A 16,114-nucleotide genomic window follows, 5' to 3' on the forward strand; every position below is an offset into this window, starting at 1 on the left:
ATTCACAACAGCCCTGGAAAAACTGGGGTGAATAGAACACATTTATGGATCAACGTGGCCGTAATGTATAACTGATAATAAGTAACAATCAGCAAATTGTCTTCTTACTTGAATTGCCCCAGTGCCAAAAGGCCCCCGACAAACCATAAATGGCACAAGGAAGAGGATACAGCACCTGGCCATATGACGGCTGTGTATCATGAGACAACTCCGGGAAGAAAGTAGCAGGACAAGGTGCCTCAGCCTTCTTAATAGAGTCCAGGATCCCCAGAGAAAAGTCTTCCTGCTCAGTCAGGCACAGGTTACACAGGAGTGCAGGTTCACCTCTAAATTTACTCAGCACCACCTTCTCCCCCTTCAGCTGATCACAGATAAGGCAGTCAGAGGAGCCAGGCCCTTTCCAACCCAATCTGTGCTGGCACTGCATTCTACTTCCTTGCCACATGGTCCAAGGGATCACACTGAAGGTACTACTGAAGTCAGTGTCTGTGACACAGATCATGTTTGCTTTTCTAGGAATAGGCAGGCCTTACACCAAAGTGATGCAGGAGTTCTGCACTTTGGACAATGTCCCTTCTTTACTGGATACTATAGATGTCATACAACCTCTGGAGGGGATCAAGGACAGAAAATACGGGGTATAGAGATACAAGACATACTTAATCCATCAGTGAGATAGCTGTTAGCCATCCAGGAGGGAAAGGCGGTGTTTATGACTGCAGTGGCTATAAATCCAGAATCCCTATATCCTACCATTTCCTCCCCCAGAGTATTTACCCAGCTTACATTCAGAGTACAAAGCCTCTGCTCTATGTTGGCAGAAAGGGCTTTTGAGTGTTTAATCAGTAGCTCTTCCTGGAGGAGCATCATTTCTATGACTATGGTGTTGATTTTGGATCTGAGTAGTTAGATTCCTCTTGCTCCCTTATTTTCTAAGCCATTTTTCCCACCACCTCTGCTTGTCCCAAATCCTGGGGATTTGGACACTCTCCAAAGATATTTGAAAATAGACTGCTTTTATACTGCACACACAGGCCTCTAACATACATAAAGTGATAATGTCAGTATATATCTAGTGGGTGCATCAGCTCAGTCATAAGAATAACCATACTGGGTCAGACTACTGGTCCATCTAGTGCAGAATCCTGGCTTCCAACAGTGGCCAGTGCCAGATGCTTCACAAGGAATGAACAGGGAATGAGTGGTCCATCCCCAGTCATCCAGTCCCAGCTTCTGGCAATCAGAGGTTTAGGTACACCTAAAGCATGGGGTTGTGTCCCTGACCATCTTGGCCATTCATAGACCTATACTTCATGAATTTATCTAATCCTTTTTTGGAACCCAGTTATACTTTTGGCCTTCACAACATCCACTGGCAAGGAGTTCCACAGGTTGGCTGTATTATGTGAAGAAGCACTTCCTTATGTTTGTTTTAAACCTGGTTCTTATTAATTTCATCAGGTGACCCCTGGTTCTTGTGATATAAAAAGGGGTAAATAACACTTCCCTAGTCACTTTCTACACTCCATTCATGATTTTATAGACCTCTATCATATTCCTGTCAAGTTCTGGCATGCAATCCCAGACTAGTGAGGGGCCCCTTTGCTGGACCATTCAGAGGAATAATATGGTTTTATTTGCTCCACAAAATGCATGGCTTATCACTTCAATTCAAACAGCACTAGGTTGGTTTAAATTAAAAGAAAAACCAGTTATTAAGAAAAGGAGATAGGATTTTTAGTGAGTTCAGGGATAAAGGACAGAGCTAGAAATGGTTACAAGCAAATAAAAGTCAAAAACACTTTCTAGTCCAGGGGTTCTCAAACTGGGGATTGGGACCCCTCAGGGGGTTGTGAGGTTATTACATAGGGGTTCGCGAGCTGGCAGCCTCCTCCCCAAACCCTGCTTTGCCTCCAGCATTAATGATAGTATTAAATATAAAAAAGTGTTTTTAATTTATAAGGGGGGGGTCACACTCAGAGGCTTGCTATGTGAAAGGGGTCACCAGTATAAAACTTTGTTCTAGAGACTAAGACTTAACAAAACTACAGACTTGGTTCAAGGTAAGATTCTAACCACTCTTCCTCAAACGAGATGTCTGACCTCACGCTGGGTCAGGCTCTCCCACAAAGACGAAGTGCTCAGTACCTTTGTCTTCTTAGGTGAAATACAACTTGGGGTTCTTTGCCTACCCCTTTTATAATCCAGTGACCCTTTGAAATGGATTCTTCTGAACGTTACTCTTCCACACACAAAATAAAGTGCATTCAAGCTGTGAGGAAGGAGACATGGGATCTGGTCGTGAAGGAACCATAGTGGTTTCTTCCCCCACTAAAATGCAGATTGATCCGTTCCTGCCCTCTGCGATGCAAATGAATGGCCACTTGACATGTGATTGCTAATTACTTCTGAGGACACCTGGCTGGAGGCAATGGCTGGGAGAAACCTGTTTCTCATGAGATTTGTCCAGTAAAACACATTTTAGTTCCACATTTTCTTCATACTTGTATGGTCCCTTGGGCATTTACTGTATGCACACCAGGGCAAGAATATTAATGATCAGTGTGTTATTAATTTTCCAATAATACCTTAAATGACACACATCAGATACAGTGTATGACATTAATGAACAGGGATACAATAAAGTGGTCAGACCACTGGAAACACATTAGCAGATACCACTGAGCCCCTTGCTCTCTTGCATTGGGATTCAGTTAGGTTCACAATCCCCCCTTAGTCATTGCTTTTCTAAGCTAAATAGTCCCAGTCTTTTTAATATCTCCTCATATGGAAGCTCTTCCATACCTCTAATCATTTCTGTTGCCTTTCTTTGCACCTTTTCCAGTTCCAATGTATCTTTTTTGAGAGAGGGTGACCAAAACTGCTTGTGGATGTACCATGGATTTATCATATTTTCTGTTTTATTATCTATCAATCTCCTAATGGTTTCTAACATCGCTTTTTTGACTGCCGCTGCACACGAAACAGATGTTCTCAATCACTCCAAGATCTCTTTCTTGAGTAGTAACAGCTAATTTAGGCCTCATCATTTGTATGTACAGTTGGAATTATGTTTTCCAGTGTGCATTACTTTTTAGTGAGATCCCTTTGTGACTCTTCAAAGTCAGCTTTTGACTTAATTCTCTTGAGTAATTTTGTATCATCTGCACATTTTGCCACCTCACTGTTCATCCCCTTTTCCAAATTGTGTATGAATATATAGAACGGGACAGATCCCAATACAGATCCTCAGGGGACCCCACTACTTACCTTTCTTGATTGTGAGAACTGACCATTTATTCCTATCCTTTGTTTCTTAACTTTTAACCAGTTACTGATCCATGAGAGGACATTCCCTGTTATCCCATGACTGCTTACTTTGCTTAAGAGCCTTTGGTGAGAGCCCATGTCAAAGGCCTTCTAAAAGTCAAGTACACTATGGATTGTTTCACCCTTCCCTACATGCTTGTTGACACCTCAAAGAAGTCTAATAGATTGAAGCATGATTTCCCTATAAAAAATGTGTTGACTCTTCCCCAATATATCATGTTCATCTATGTGTCTGATAATTCTGTTCTTTCCTATAGTTTGAACCAATTTGCCTGATACTGAAATTAGGCATACTGACTTATAATTGCCAGGATCACCTCTGGAGCCCTTTTAAAATTAGTATTACATTAGCTGTCCTCCAGTCATCTGGTACAGAGGTTGACTTAAGTGATAGTTACATACCACAGTTAGTAGGTATGCAATTTTGTATTTGAGTTCCTTCAGAACTCTTGGGTAAGTAAATACACTGGTCCTTGTGACTTATTACTGATGAATTACACAATTTGTTCCAAAACCTCCCCTACTGACACCTCAGTCTGGAATTCTCTGAAGGGAAGAATGCAAAGAATTCATTTAGTTTCTCCACACCAGCTCGTCTTCCTTGAGTGCTCCTTTAGCACCTCAATGGTCCAGAGGCCCCACCAACTGTTTGGTAGGCTTCCTCTTCTGATGTACTTAAATAATTTCCCTGTTAGTTTCTGTGTCTTTAGCTAGTTACTCTTCAAATTCTTTTTTGGCATGCCTAATTATACTTTTACACTTGATTTGCCAGAGTTTATGCTCTATCTATTTTCCTCAGTAGAATCTGACTTCCAATTTTTTAAAGATGCCTTTTTGCCTCTAACCATCTATTTTACTCTGCTGCTTAGCCACGGTGCCTTTTCTTAAAAATTTATTTGTGGTATAAATTTAATTAGAGCCTCTATTATGGTGTTTTTAAATTGTTTCCATGCAGTTTGCAGGCATTTCACCCTTGTAATATTCCTTTTAATTTCCATTTAACTATCTTCTTCATTTTTGTGTAGTTAAATGCTACTATGGAAAATGCAAAAGAAACTCACCAATATGAATGTTAAATTTAATTACATTACGGATGCTATTACCTATGGACTAGTTCTTGTGTTCCACTTAGGACTAAATCAAGAATTGCCTCTCCACTTGTGGACGCCAGGACTAGCTGCTCCAAGAAGCAGTCATTTATGGTGTCTAGAAATTTTATCTCTGCATCTGTTCCTGAGGTGACATATACCCACTCAAATATGAGGATAGTTGAAATTCCCCATTATTACTGGATTTTCTGTCTTTGTAGCCTCTCTATCTTCCTGAGCATTTCACAGTCACCATCCTGGTCAGATGCTCAGTAGTATACGCCTACTGTTATACTCTTATTATTCAAGCATGGAATTTCTATCCATGGAAATTTTATGATGCAGTTTGAGTCATTTTAGATTTTTACTTTATTTGACTCTGTGCTTTCTTTCACATACTAGCGTGACCCACTCTTTCATTCCAATGTATTTTGTACCCTGGTCATCAAGTTGCAGTGGCTCAACAGCATGTGTACCAACCTCAGGGGAGACTGTTAAGAACCAGGGCACAAACCCCAAATTGGCTGTGAGTTCTGTACTTAGACTTCACCAACTAGTTACAAAGTGCAAACTCATCAGACACTATAACAGCCTAAACATGGAGTCACAGACAGTCCCCTCGGGTACTCCAATCTGTCTTGCCACCCAGGTGAGTATGCCTTTGTGATACATGGTCCCTTACATGTTCAGGTCGCTCCCAGACCTAGAGGTTCAGTCACTTACTCCAGGTCAATTGAACTTAAGATCTCACACCAAAGACAACACATGTAGCCAATCCTGTAATAAACCATGTACAGATTTATTAATAGGAAAATTAAATAGGAGAGTTCTTTACAAGGTTAAAGCAGGCAGACATATATACACACAAATGAGTCCCAATCTTACCTTTCAAAAAGTAATAAAAGCTTCTATGATAAGCAAACTCTATATGTCCTTATGGCTAACCCAGGCTACGCACTGGGGATCTTTTGCTTATGCCTAGTAATCCTTGCCCACAGAATGCAAGCAGCATAAAGATATAGTTCCTCCTTGTTAGGGCTTTTTATTCCCTTCCCCACTTCTCCTTTGAGTGGCAAACTCAGCTGGTGGGAGGAATTCATTTGCAAATCTCATCTTCGGGGGGGAGGGGAGAGAGTAAACAACAAAGGCTACATCTACACTACAGCCAGGATTGATGCTCTGAGATCAATCCACTGGTTGTCAATTTAGCGGGTCTAGTGAAGACCCATCAAATCGACAGCAGGTTGCTCTCCAGTCGACCCCTGTACCCCCGATGAGAAGAGTAAGGTAAGCCGACGGGAGCGTTTCTCCATCAACCCTCCTTGGTGTAGACCCCGCAGTAATTCAACCTAACGTACATTGACGTTATTCATGTAGCTGGAGTTGTGTAGTGTAGGTCGACTTACCACGGTAGTGTAGACACAGCCAAAGTCTTTTGTCCTCTTTAATGTTCTAATCTAGTCCATCTAGTGTTGCTGGGACTTCCTTGACGGGCAGGACATAACACCTTCTGTTGGAGATCTGCATTCACACTAATTAGGGCATGTCTATACTTGCTATATAAATTGCAAAAAGTCCCTTTTTTGCACAAAAACCATGGGAGCATCTACACTTGCCAATGACTTTTTGCGGTGAAACTCAGAAGTTTCACTGCAAACAGAAAACCACCTGTACAAGAGGCATACAGTTCTTACCGCTGATCCTTTTGCGGTGTTGTACAAGTGAAGACACATTCTTCCTGTGTAAAAAGCTTTTAGCCTCCGGAGGATATCCTAGAGCACCTAGGGTGATCACTGGCTAGCATCTCTGCTGCTCTGACACCAGGTAAACAGAAGTCCGTCCCTCCCCCTGTAAAGTCCCGGGGAACTTTGAAACTCCCTTTCCTGTTTTGTTTGCAAGTGCTCATCTGGCCAAGTGACCATGGCTGCTCCATGGGTCAAACGATCACCCGCATGGACCCTGGGCTCCCCCCCGCCCCCTTCCCACAAGACCTATCGTCATAATGGAGAGAGCTGCACTGTGGGATAGCTGCCCTCAGTGTGGTGCTCTCATCAGCTATGGAAGTGCTGCAAATGTGAACACTATCTGATGCCTCTGGAAGTAAGTGAGTACACAAACCAGTGCTTTTCTTTCACCGGTTCCCTATCACCGGTGAAACTTACAGCGCAAAAACTCTGCAAGTGTAGACATAGCCTTAATGTCTCTCTCCTGTCTAGGGATTTACACAATTATAGAGGCTTACAATGCAACCGTTCAAATATTATGTTGCAATATGGGATCCAGATGTTATAAATGAGATTAATTCATGCAGTAACTTACAAGCATTCAGTAACATCTAAAAACATTCTTATAATTCTAATACCTATTTAAACAATACTAACACACAGGTGATCCAGACTGGTTCCAGCTATGTATTTGTCAGTGTTCAGTGGAGATATGGGGAACATGGCATGAGCTGGTACTGGTCTGCCAGTGTCACACTGGTATCACTATGTTCCACTGATTATCTCATTCCACCAAGTATCCACGATGCCTCTTACATCAATAACCTGATTTAATGCCAGGCCATCTAGTTCATCCATCTTAGTATTCAGACTTCTGTATGCAGTGTTGTTGTAGCCATATTGGTCCCAGGATACTAGAGAGACAAAGTAGGTGCGGTACCATCTTTTGTTGGACCAACTTCTATTGGTGAGAGAGACAAGCTTTTGAGATTACACAGAACTGTATGGCGGCTGCATAAGTACAAAAGCTTGTTTTTCTCACTAACAGAAGTTGGTCCAATAAAAGATGGTATTTCACCAACCTTGCCTCTCTATTTAGACTTCTTGCTTTTGTATATAAGCACTTACAAATTTTGTCAATATTCAGTTGCGTGCTTTCATATGTTATATGTAAATGGGATTCTTTTACATTTGACTGTTCCTTATTGCCTCCTACCTGTACTTTACCAACTTGTTTCCTATCCTTTTTACTAGGATATAGAGTTCCCCCTTTACTAAATTCATCCCTAAGGATCTAACCCCGCATGCTCGACCCCTATGCTCCCCTGCACATCGGCTTTCCCCCAACTCTTAGTTTAAAAAATCCTCTACAACTCTTAATTTTACATGCCAGCAGTCTGGTTCCATTTTTGGCCCATCCTTCTTGTATAGGTTCCTTCTTTCCCACAAGGTTCCCCAGCTTCTAATAAACTTAAAACCCTTTGCCTGATACCATCATTTCATCCACACATTAAGACCCTGAAGTTCTGCCTGTCTTTCTGGCCCTAAGTGTTGAACTGAAAGCATTCTAGAAAATGCTACCATGGAGGTCCTAGACTTTTATCTCTTGCGTAGCAGCTTAAATTTGGCCTCCAGGACCTCTCTCCTTCCTTTCCCTGTGTCATTGTACCTGTACCTACCAAAACCAGTATGGCTCCTCCCCAGTATGGCACACAAATCTGTTTAAGTGTCTCATGAGATCCACAACCTTTGCACCCAGCAGGCAATTTACCATGTGGTTCTCCTGGTCATCACAAGCCCAACTATCTAGATTTCTAATAATCAAATCCCCCATTACCATTACCTTGCTCAGGGGTTCTCAAACTTCATTGCACTGTGACCCCCCTTCTGACAACAAAAATTACTACACAACCCCAGGAGGGAGGACTGAAGCCTGAGCCCGCCTGAGCCCTGCTGCCCTGGGTGGGGGGAGAGGGGGGCAAAGCCCAAGCCCCACTGCCCCGGGCCGGGGAGGCAAAAACAAATGCCAGCCCCCAGCAGGGGGCCTGTAACCTGAGCCCCACCATCCAGTGCTGAAGGAGGGAGGGATAGCTCAGTGGTTTGAGCATTGGCCTGCTAAACCCAGGGTTGTGAGTTCAATCCTTGAGGGGGCCATTTGGGATCTGGGCAAAAATTGGGGATTGGTCCTGCTTTGAGCAGGGGGTTGGACTAGATGACCTCCTGAGGTCCCTTCCAACTCTGATCATCTATGATTCTATGACTCTCTTGGGCTTCGGCTTGGGCCCTGGGGCTCGGGCTTCAGCCCCAGACCTCAGCAAGCCTAAGATGGACCCACAGTTTGAAAACTGCTAACCTAGGTCTTCCTCGTATCTGGAGTTCCCTCCCCTTCAGGGGTAACCTCAATGCGAGAGGATACCATGACATCATCAAGGAAAGCTCACAGCCCCAAATATAGGATTGTTTCCCTCTGCTCCAGCTTGCTGTTCTCCTTCCCTGAGACTTTCATCCTCCTTAACAGCACAAAGTCTGTGAGGCTGAGTGGGATACTGTTCTATTGTGTCCCTGAAAGTCTCTTCTATGTACCTCTCTGTCCCCCTTAGCTCCCCCAGTGCAGCCACTCTGGCCTCAAGAACCCATACTATGTCTCTGAGGGCCACAAGCTGCTCGTACCATATGCATACATACATTTGAGGAATGTTGCATTCAAATTTGTTATATTAGTATTGCTACAAACTATTCCAAACACCCTGGCTATCTTAGAAATACAACTCAATGTAAATGTATGCAGCTAGGAACAAGGAATGTAGGCCATATTTACAGGATGGAGGACTATATCTGGGAAGCAGTGACTCTGTAAAAGATTTGGGGGTTGTGGTGGATAATCAGATGAACATGAGCTACCAGTGTGACGCCATGGCCAAAAGATTTAATGTGATCTTCGGATGCATAAACAGGAGAATCTCAAATAGGAGTAGAGAGGTTATGTTACTTCTGTATTTGGCACTGGTGCAGCCACTACTGGAATATTGGGTCCAGTTTTGGTGCCCACAATTCAAGAAGGATGTTGATAAATTGGAGAGGGTTCAGAAAAGAGCCACAAGAATGATTAAAGTATTAGAAAACATGCCTTATAGTGATAGATTCAAGGAGCTCCATCTATTTAGCTTAACAAAGAGAAGGTTAAGGGGTGACAATTACAATCTATAAAAACATACGTCCTGAGCACCCAGGAATTTTACATGACTGCTTTTGAAAATCCCACCAATGGCTTCTTGGGCAACTTGAGCATGGCTAAAATCCCTTGGGCATCCAACTACCACTTGTACCCCTAGATAGTAACCCAAATGGCTATCTGCATCTTCCCAAACTTTTGAAAATGTTAGCAGATGTATCTAGACACTACTCCTTATGTGTTTCATGTTCCACTTCTGCCACATTCAAAGACAGGAAATTAAAAGCTGCTATATCTGCACTTTTTAAAAACTCAGTGACTAATTCCTCTCTCCTCCCCTTCATCTATTTTTGAGGCTTTTGTATCAATTTGAGGGCAGTAACCTCATTGTATTGCCTCAGTAGGCCAAAGGTGCCCCAGCATCTTGAGTGATTTTGGACGAGAGAAAATGCAGTAACATTTACAAAAGGGGAGATCAGCAGCACTTGGAGAGCATAGGAAGAAACAGGAGTAAGATTTTGAAAATCCCAGCATCTTGTGCACACGTGAGCCCGAGCTTTCAAATAGCTTGGATGCCTTTCCTGACATCATCTTTTCAAAGACCAAGCATCCAGCCATGTTGTTCATTGAAAGCATCCCTTGTTATCAGGATGTCTAAAACTGGCTGCTCAAATCCACTGCAGAATACCCAAAAGAAGTCACTTGAAAATTCCTTTCCATGTGACTTTCTCTAACATCACATAGGAAGTCAGTGAAAGAACTGGTAACAGAACCTAGGCCTCCTGAATCCCAGTCATCTGCCTTAGCCACCAGACCATCTTTCCTTTGTGCTTTCTGAACGATGTTGCAATATGTCCAACTCAGGCAGGACATACTGGTGCACTTTTAAGTCATAAGGATTTGCGAATTGGAGGTAAATATATATCATAAGGATTTGAGACCCCAAAAGTTAAAGCTCTAACCACCACATCCCAAGCTCTAGACAGCCTGGACAAATACTTAGAAATAAAATTCTTGGGCTTTGCAGTCTCCCCTGAATATCAGTCAATTCAGGCTACTTTAGGCAAAAGGGCAGGGGTGAGTTTCAAGTTTGAAAGGCCCTCACAGAGAGCCCAGACAACAGCTCCCTTTGTATTAAACCAATAGAGCTCAAGCCTTTACACTGATTACTAAACTAACTCACTCTCCATGTGACTCTGCTGCAAAGAGACAGTTTTTTGGCCAATTGGGTCCTAAGCCATTAATTTAGACATCAAACCCCACACCTAAACGTCACCGGGGAGCTATTAGGCTACCATAGCAGCCAATACAGAGTGTAGAGCACCAAGGTGCTCATTACACAGTATTCAGAGTAGCAGCCGTGTTAGTCTGTATCCGCAAAAAGAAAAGGAGGACTTGTGGCACCTTAGAGACTAACACATTTATTTGAGCATCAGCTTTCGTGAGCTACATCCGATGAAGTGAGCTGTAGCTCACAAAAGCTCATGCTCAAATAAATGTGTTAGTCTCTAAGGTGCCACAAGTCCTCCTTTTCTTATTACACAGTATGACACTACATCGCTGCTATCTGAAAATGTAAGAGCATCTGGAAATGGCAAATTCACGTGAAACTGGCAAATTCACATGAAAACAGCAAACTCAGACCCTAAACCAAAGCAGCAGCTATGATCCCTACCACATAGCATTCCATGATCACCGATAAATTGGATAAACTGCCTGGAACATCCCACCTCAAATGAAGATAGTTTATTCTTTAGTAATTATAATATTCTGTGGTATGTCCAGTAAAGAAATAAAAGCCTGTTCTGAATTGCTCAGAAAGAACAAAGTACATAGCTCCAGTTACTGGAGAGCCATACACAGGCATATATATAGAGACAGAGAGAGTCAGATAAACCATGGACCATAATTAGCAGATCTTCCCTACATCACAGTGGTGTTGTAAAGATAAATGCATGAAAGATTGTGAGGCGCTCAGCTCTTATCCTAACAGGGCCATATAAGTACCTAAGATAGAGACAGGCAGAAACATGGAATTTGAAACCAAGGTGTTGCACATTGCAACATATTTTACTGCTGACAGAAGCTCTTCTTCTCCCCTTCCTCTGCATGCATCCAAGTACATTAATTCTTAACAAGAGTCTTCCATAGCCCTCATGGAAGAAAAAAACTCTTCACAGCTGGTTTGATTCTTAAGGAAGTACTCAATGGAAGCTTAGCCATTGACTTCAATGGGAGAAGGATCATGTTCTAAAACAGGGGTGGCCAACCTGGGGCTCCGGAGCCACGTGCAGCTCTTCAGAAGTTAATATGCGGCTCCTTGTATAGGCACCGATTCTGGGGCTGGAGTTACAGGCGTCAACTCTCCAATGTGCCAGGGGGTGCTCATTGCTCAATGGGCCTGGCTCTTCCACAGGCCCTGCCCCCACTCCACCCCTTCCCGTCTCCTCCTCGAGCCTGCTGTGCCCTCGCTGCTCCCTCCCCCCTCCCGAGCCTCCTGCACGCCACGAAATAGCTGATCAGGAGGTGTGGGGAGGGAGGGGGAGGTGCTGATTGGCGGGGTTGCCGATGGGTGGGAGGCGCTGGGAGCACAGGGGGGGAAGCTGATGGGGGGCTGCTGACATATTACTATGGCTCTTTGGCAATGTACATTGATAAATTCTGGCTCCTTCTCAGGCTCAGGTTGGCCACCCCTGTTCTAAAGAAATATTGTGTAGAGATGATTTGTACCAGGTGTGCGAACCATGCCAATTTGAAGCAATATCATATTGCATCATACCAAGTGATTCACTTTCAAAGGTTAAGGTAATAATTATTCAGTAATAATCAATACATGTAATCTCAGTAGCAATGCCAGATATTTTGCTCTGCATAAAGTACCATTGCACAAGGCTAGATGACAAGATAGCATCTGAACAAAAAACATCTGCAGCGCTTTAGCACTAGCAATTGATCAGTGTTCATGTATAGCTGACACTATTCATAATCTTTTTAGCTTTACAGATTTTGCCATATAGCGATTGAAAATGATGCAGAAGTCCAGAACCCTAATATATAGATAATCTGCAAAGCTGCACATGCAGTTGAGTCGTAGTGCTCCTATATATTTGGGGATGCAAAATCATATGTATCAAAATAGCACTTGAAGACCCAAGCTCATTGCACTAGGCACTGTACAAACATTAAAATAAAACATGGTCCCTACTCCAGATAGCTTACAATCCAAGTACAAGACAAGAGATAATAGGGTGGATACAATGGACAGCAGGAGTATAAAGTAACAGACAATTTGTTAACTATCTAATCATTGCCAAATTTATGGTAGGCATGACTTCTAAGACAGCTAAAGTATTTTGAATAATCAGTAACAATTTTAATGTAACGAGTTTGAACCCAATGTTGCTGAAACACACACATTTATATGATTCTCAAATTCAATCTAAAATATGGAGCTGTATGATTCATAGCTAAATTACTTTCAGGTCCTATTTTGGATTCCCTGTGAGTTCTTCCTGAGTAAGGAATGAAGAATAGGATATCCTGCTATTAAGGTTGTCTATGCTGCAGTTTGAGCAATACTGAGAATCAAGACTTCCTCTTCCACATGGAAAATACTATTTAGGGCACAGAACAGACAGCTATAAACCCATTCAAGAGAAGCGTAAAAAAACCAAACAAACCCGAAGCAAACAAACTCAAACGTGCATGTCTTAATGCAAATAAATAAATGGCTGGTTCTATATCTAACTACCAAGTATGGTGAAATGCATTGCAGTATCCTACCTGTTAGACCTGGTCTTTTTAGGAGCTCTCCCGTTTTCCCCCTGCACTCATTTTTGGAGTTCTTTTGGAGAATACACACTTGATCAGTTAAATGTGCACCTGGCACAAGGGGGCCCCAATCGGGTGTGAGTGTTACCACAATAATAGCCTTCCAAGGGAAGCAGTGGGGGCAAAAGATCTATCTGGTTTTAAGATTTGACTTGATAAGTTTATGGAGGAGATGGTATGATGGGATAATGTGATTTTGGTAAGTAGTTGATCTTTAAATATTCAGGGTAAATAGGACTAATCCCCTGAGATGGGATATTAGATGGATGGGATCCGAGTTACCCAGGAAAGAATTTTCTGTAGTATCTGGCTGGTGAATCTTGCCCATATGCTCAGGGTTTAGCTGACCACCATATTTGGGGTTGGGAAGGAATTTTCCTCCAGGGCAGATTGGAAGGGCCCTGGAGGTTTTTCGCCTTCCTCTCTAGCATGGGGCACGGGTGACTTGAGGGAGGCTTCTCCGCTCCTTGAAGTCTTTAAACCACGATTTGAGGACTTCAATAGCTCAGACATGGGTGGTTTTTCGCCGGAGTGGGTGGGTGGGATTCTGTGGCCTGCGCTGTGCAGGAGGTGGGACGAGATGATCAGATCAGAACGGTCCCTTCTGACCTCAGCATCTACGAATCTATCTATGAACCCGCACAAAAGGAGAGAAATGGGAGACTGTCCCAGACTGACAAATTTATTAGAGCATAAGCTTTCGTGAGCTACAGCTCACTTCATCGGATGCATCCGATGAAGTGAGCTGTAGCTCACGAAAGCTTATGCTCTAATAAATTTGTGAGTCTCTAAGGTGCCACAAGTCCTCCTTTTCTTTTTGCGGATACAGACTAACACGGCTGCTCCTCTGAAACCTGTCCCAGACTGGAAAAGGCCAGGAAGTGCCTGTGGCCATACCCAGGCCAATCAGAAAGTGAACGGTTCTGTGAGGGGACGGGAGGGAAATTTGAACGCACGCTGGGGCTGTGTTACCTCAGCCAGCCGCTGGCCCCGCCGTTCTCCCGGGAGCGCTGGGACCATGCCCGGGCAACCCTGCGGCCATTCCGCCGACAGCCGGGCTCCTGGGCTGGGCCGCGGCTGGCCCCCACGCACCAATCAAAGCCGCTGCTCTAAAGGCCGGCTGCAAGGCCGGGCTTTGATTGGATAATGGCCGGCGGAGGGGCCCCCATCCCATCCCCAGGCCGTCCAAGCCGCCCCGGCTCTCGCGCTGCCCGCGTGCCCCGAGCGCCCGCTCCGGGGCAGTTTGGCACACGTGCCCCCGCGCACGATCCCGGCCCAGCCCGCGGGGCCGCCCTGCGGTGTGGACGCGGTGCACTACGCAGGGGGCTCGCCAGGCGTGGGGCAGGGCTCAGGGCTGGCAAGGCGGGGCGCGTACCTTGTTGAGGTGGGGGTTCCTGGTGATGTCGGAGCCTCTCTTCTTGGTGGCCTTGGCCGGGGCGCCCCGGGCTTGCCCCGAATGGCAGCCTCTGCTCGGCGGGGGGGTCAGGAGAGGCAGCCACTGGCTCGCCCCCGCCACCCGCAGCAGGTGGCGCCCAGCTCGGTTGCAAAGCGGTATCATCGCGTCGGGAGCCCGGCGCCACCTGGTCGGTGCAAGCCCCAGGCGGTGCGGTTAGCGAGGCAGCTCTCCCCAGGGGCCTGCAACGGTGGGGGAGACCTGGGGGCCTGCAGAGATGGGGAGCAGTCCGGGGGTGGGGGACCCCACCCCCAGTTTTGCCCCAGGGGCGGGTCTGCAGCGGGTGCTGCCCGCTGCTGGCTCGCAGGTAGCGCAGAGCTCGGTGCTCCTCACCCAGCAAGTGCCTCAGCCCCTGGAGCGACCCTGCAAAAGTGAAAGGAAACCCAGGAAGCAGATCAAGTAGCAGCTGCGGCGGAGGCAGCACCTCCTCCCGGCCGCCCCCTTCCCGGACCCGTCAAGGCTCAGATGCTCGGGGAGAGGGAGAGTGATCCCGGCAGCTGCTTCTCCACGGTCACCGGCCTGCTCCCCTGCGCTGGGAGGGACAGAGGAGGTTGGTCCGGCTGGAGAGCAGCCTCCCCAGGGCCACCAAAACAATCCCAGCGGGCTCTGTCTTCCCTCCCCAAATCTAGCCCCAGGCAGCAGGGGTCTGGGCCTCCCTCCTCCCCCAGCCAGCTGGCAAAGCGGAGAGAGCCTGGAGTACAGGAGCGAGGTTCAATCCCCCTGCGCCGCCCGGCCAGGAACCGGACTGATGGAGCTGCCCCCATCCCTTCTCCGCATCCCCTGAGCCAGCAGCAGGGAGAGAACATGCCGGTAATGGAGCTAGATTCCCCCTCTGCTCCCCCAAGGCCGCAGCAGAGAGACCGAGGGGCTGCGGAGGTTCAGATGCTCCCAAGCTGGCAACAAGGACTTAGGGTGCAGGAGCTCTACAGGCCCCACGGTCAAAACAAACAGATCTAGGGTGCCTGGAGGTGTGATCCCTGCAGAGCCGCAGAGGAATGGTGTGCTCACTCCCCCTCTCACCAGAGGGCACGCCACTGGTGGCCTATTGCGCCAGTTACCTACCCAGCAAATAGAGGGAGGACACACAGAGGCTTAGATATGTGGATACTTTTTATTCAGTACTCAAAGTACATTCACCTGCAAAAACCCCAGCACAGTTGTCCAAATGTTTTGAATATTAACATTTGAGAGACATACCTGGTCTGTTTAAGGTGTAGAGTGACATTGCACTCAATTTAATAAAGTCACTAGAAATGACACAGATGTTTTCATGAGACTCCTTGTATGATGCCCTGTTAAACAGAAAGATCTGAGGACTATATTCCTGTGTAATGCCTCTTTAAAGAAAAGCTACCTGTGGTAATGATTGTTTTGTTTCTGATATTTACATGGGAAGGATTTGTAAACTTATTAACACTTCCAAAAAATAAAGGTTTCAGAGTAGCAGCTGTGATAGTCTGTATTTGCAAAAAGAAAAGGAGTACTTGTGGCACCTTAGAAACTAACCAATTTATTT

General features: G+C 45.4%; 1 protein-coding gene across 1 annotated transcript in view; it reads right to left on the bottom strand.

Moving 5' to 3' along the window:
- The window catches only part of ME3 (malic enzyme 3), a 180,344-nt gene extending 164,756 nt beyond the window's left edge, over positions 1–15,588 (bottom strand). Inside the window, exon 1 of the mRNA XM_038383493.2 lies at positions 14,521–15,588. Within this exon, the coding sequence (XP_038239421.1) occupies positions 14,521–14,703 (183 nt within the window). The 5' untranslated portion in view covers positions 14,704–15,588. The remainder of the gene's footprint in view (positions 1–14,520) is intronic.
- Positions 15,589–16,114: the final 526 nt, after the last annotated feature.

The sequence above is a fragment of the Dermochelys coriacea genome, chromosome 1, assembly GCF_009764565.3.
Source record: "Dermochelys coriacea isolate rDerCor1 chromosome 1, rDerCor1.pri.v4, whole genome shotgun sequence".
NCBI classification, from domain to species: Eukaryota; Metazoa; Chordata; order Testudines; family Dermochelyidae; genus Dermochelys; species Dermochelys coriacea.